We start from the raw sequence: 1,495 nt of genomic DNA on the forward strand, positions 1-1,495 counted from the left end.
ATTTGCATTTATTATGTATGTTTTTTGAATATTCTTATCTATGTACATGATGCCATATATTCTTAATAAGTTCCTAGAGGAATTGTTTGATTTTTATATTTGTATCCCCATCACTTAGCACAATGCCTGATATATAATACAGGCACTTGGCTAATGCATGTTTAATTGAAACAAATTGAATTGAATCCCTCCCTATTTCCTTCTTTTTAGGTGGTGCCCAATACAAAGTCAAAAAGTGCAGAGTAGGACTTGATTTCCACCATGTTGCCAGCCAACCACACCAAATTTCACCCATTGTCCTTTATTCTATTGGGAATCCCAGGTCTTGAAGCTGATCACCTCTGGCTTTCATTTCCCTTCATTATGATGTACAGTACTGCCATGGGTGGCAATATCCTCCTTCTTTGGGTCATCGTCTCAGAGAGGAGCCTCCATGAGCCTATGTACATTCTCCTCTCTCTCCTTGCCATCACAGACCTCATACTCTCTACCACCACGGTGCCCAAAGCCCTGGCCATCTTCTGGTTCCATGCTCATGACATCTCCTTCCCTGCCTGCCTTACCCAGGTCTTCTTCATTCACTTTGTCTCAGCCCTGGAGTCAGCCACATTGCTTTCTATGGCATTTGATCGTTATGTGGCCATCTGCAACCCTTTACGCTATGCAACTATCCTCACCTACAAAGTCCTTGGCAAGATGGGACTGGTGGGCTTTGCTCGAGCTTTCTCCATCGTTGCAGCCCTTGTCTTTCTCCTTCACCGGCTGCCCTACTGTGGTCATCGTGCAGTGCCTCACACATACTGTGAACACATGGGTGTAGCTCGGCTAGCCTGTGGGGACATCCGTGTCAACATCATCTTTGGCCTCTGTGGAGCCCTCTCAACACTGGGCATTGATGCTATTCTCATTGTTGTCTCCTATGTTCTTATCCTCCGTGCCGTCTTTCGCCTGCCCTCCCAAGGTGCACGCCATAAGGCTCTGGGAACTTGTGGTGCCCACGTCTGTGTGATCCTCATGTTTTACACACCTGCCTTTTTCTCTTTCCTCACCCATCGCTTTGGCCGGGGTACCATCCCTCGACATATTCATATTCTTCTGGCCAATCTGTATGTAGTGATACCACCCATGCTTAACCCAATTGTTTATGGGGTCAGGACAAAGCAAATCCGGGACAAAGTTATTCAGATTTTCAGTTGGATTGGGAAAGGAGCTAATTGACAGGAAAGGATAAGAGCAGAAAGGAAGAAACCTCATGTCATATGATTAAAGGACAAATAAATATGCTTCCATCTCTCAATCACTGGATCCCAAGATCCCTCAACTGAAAGCTAGAGATCTTCTACTTTATCTGTAAAGAGATTATCTGTTTCTAGGATAATAGAAATGGAAACCCAGTCCTCTCCTTTTAACAGGCAAGGAAGTCCCAGCACAGGGAATTAATATTCCCAAGATCTCACAGGTGGTAAAGGTGATGAACTGTAGAGCCTTGATTCAA

The 1,495-nt window shown here is 44.8% G+C and overlaps 1 protein-coding gene across 1 annotated transcript; it reads left to right on the forward strand.

Annotated features, from left to right (window-relative positions):
* The first annotated feature begins 261 nt into the window (after positions 1–261).
* Positions 262–1,218, forward strand: LOC100022691 (olfactory receptor 52Z1P-like). The gene has a single exon (XM_007491176.1). The coding sequence runs from the start codon at positions 262–264 to the stop codon at positions 1,216–1,218; it is 957 nt and encodes a 318-aa protein (XP_007491238.1).
* Positions 1,219–1,495: the final 277 nt, after the last annotated feature.

Source organism: Monodelphis domestica, chromosome 4 (genome assembly GCF_027887165.1).
Source record: "Monodelphis domestica isolate mMonDom1 chromosome 4, mMonDom1.pri, whole genome shotgun sequence".
NCBI lineage: Eukaryota > Metazoa > Chordata > Mammalia > Didelphimorphia > Didelphidae > Monodelphis > Monodelphis domestica.

What these genes read in the sequence shown, in the direction of transcription:
- LOC100022691 (XM_007491176.1), top strand. Translation starts at nt 262, where the DNA reads ATGTTGCCAGCCAACCACACCAAATTTCACCCATTGTCCTTTATTCTA.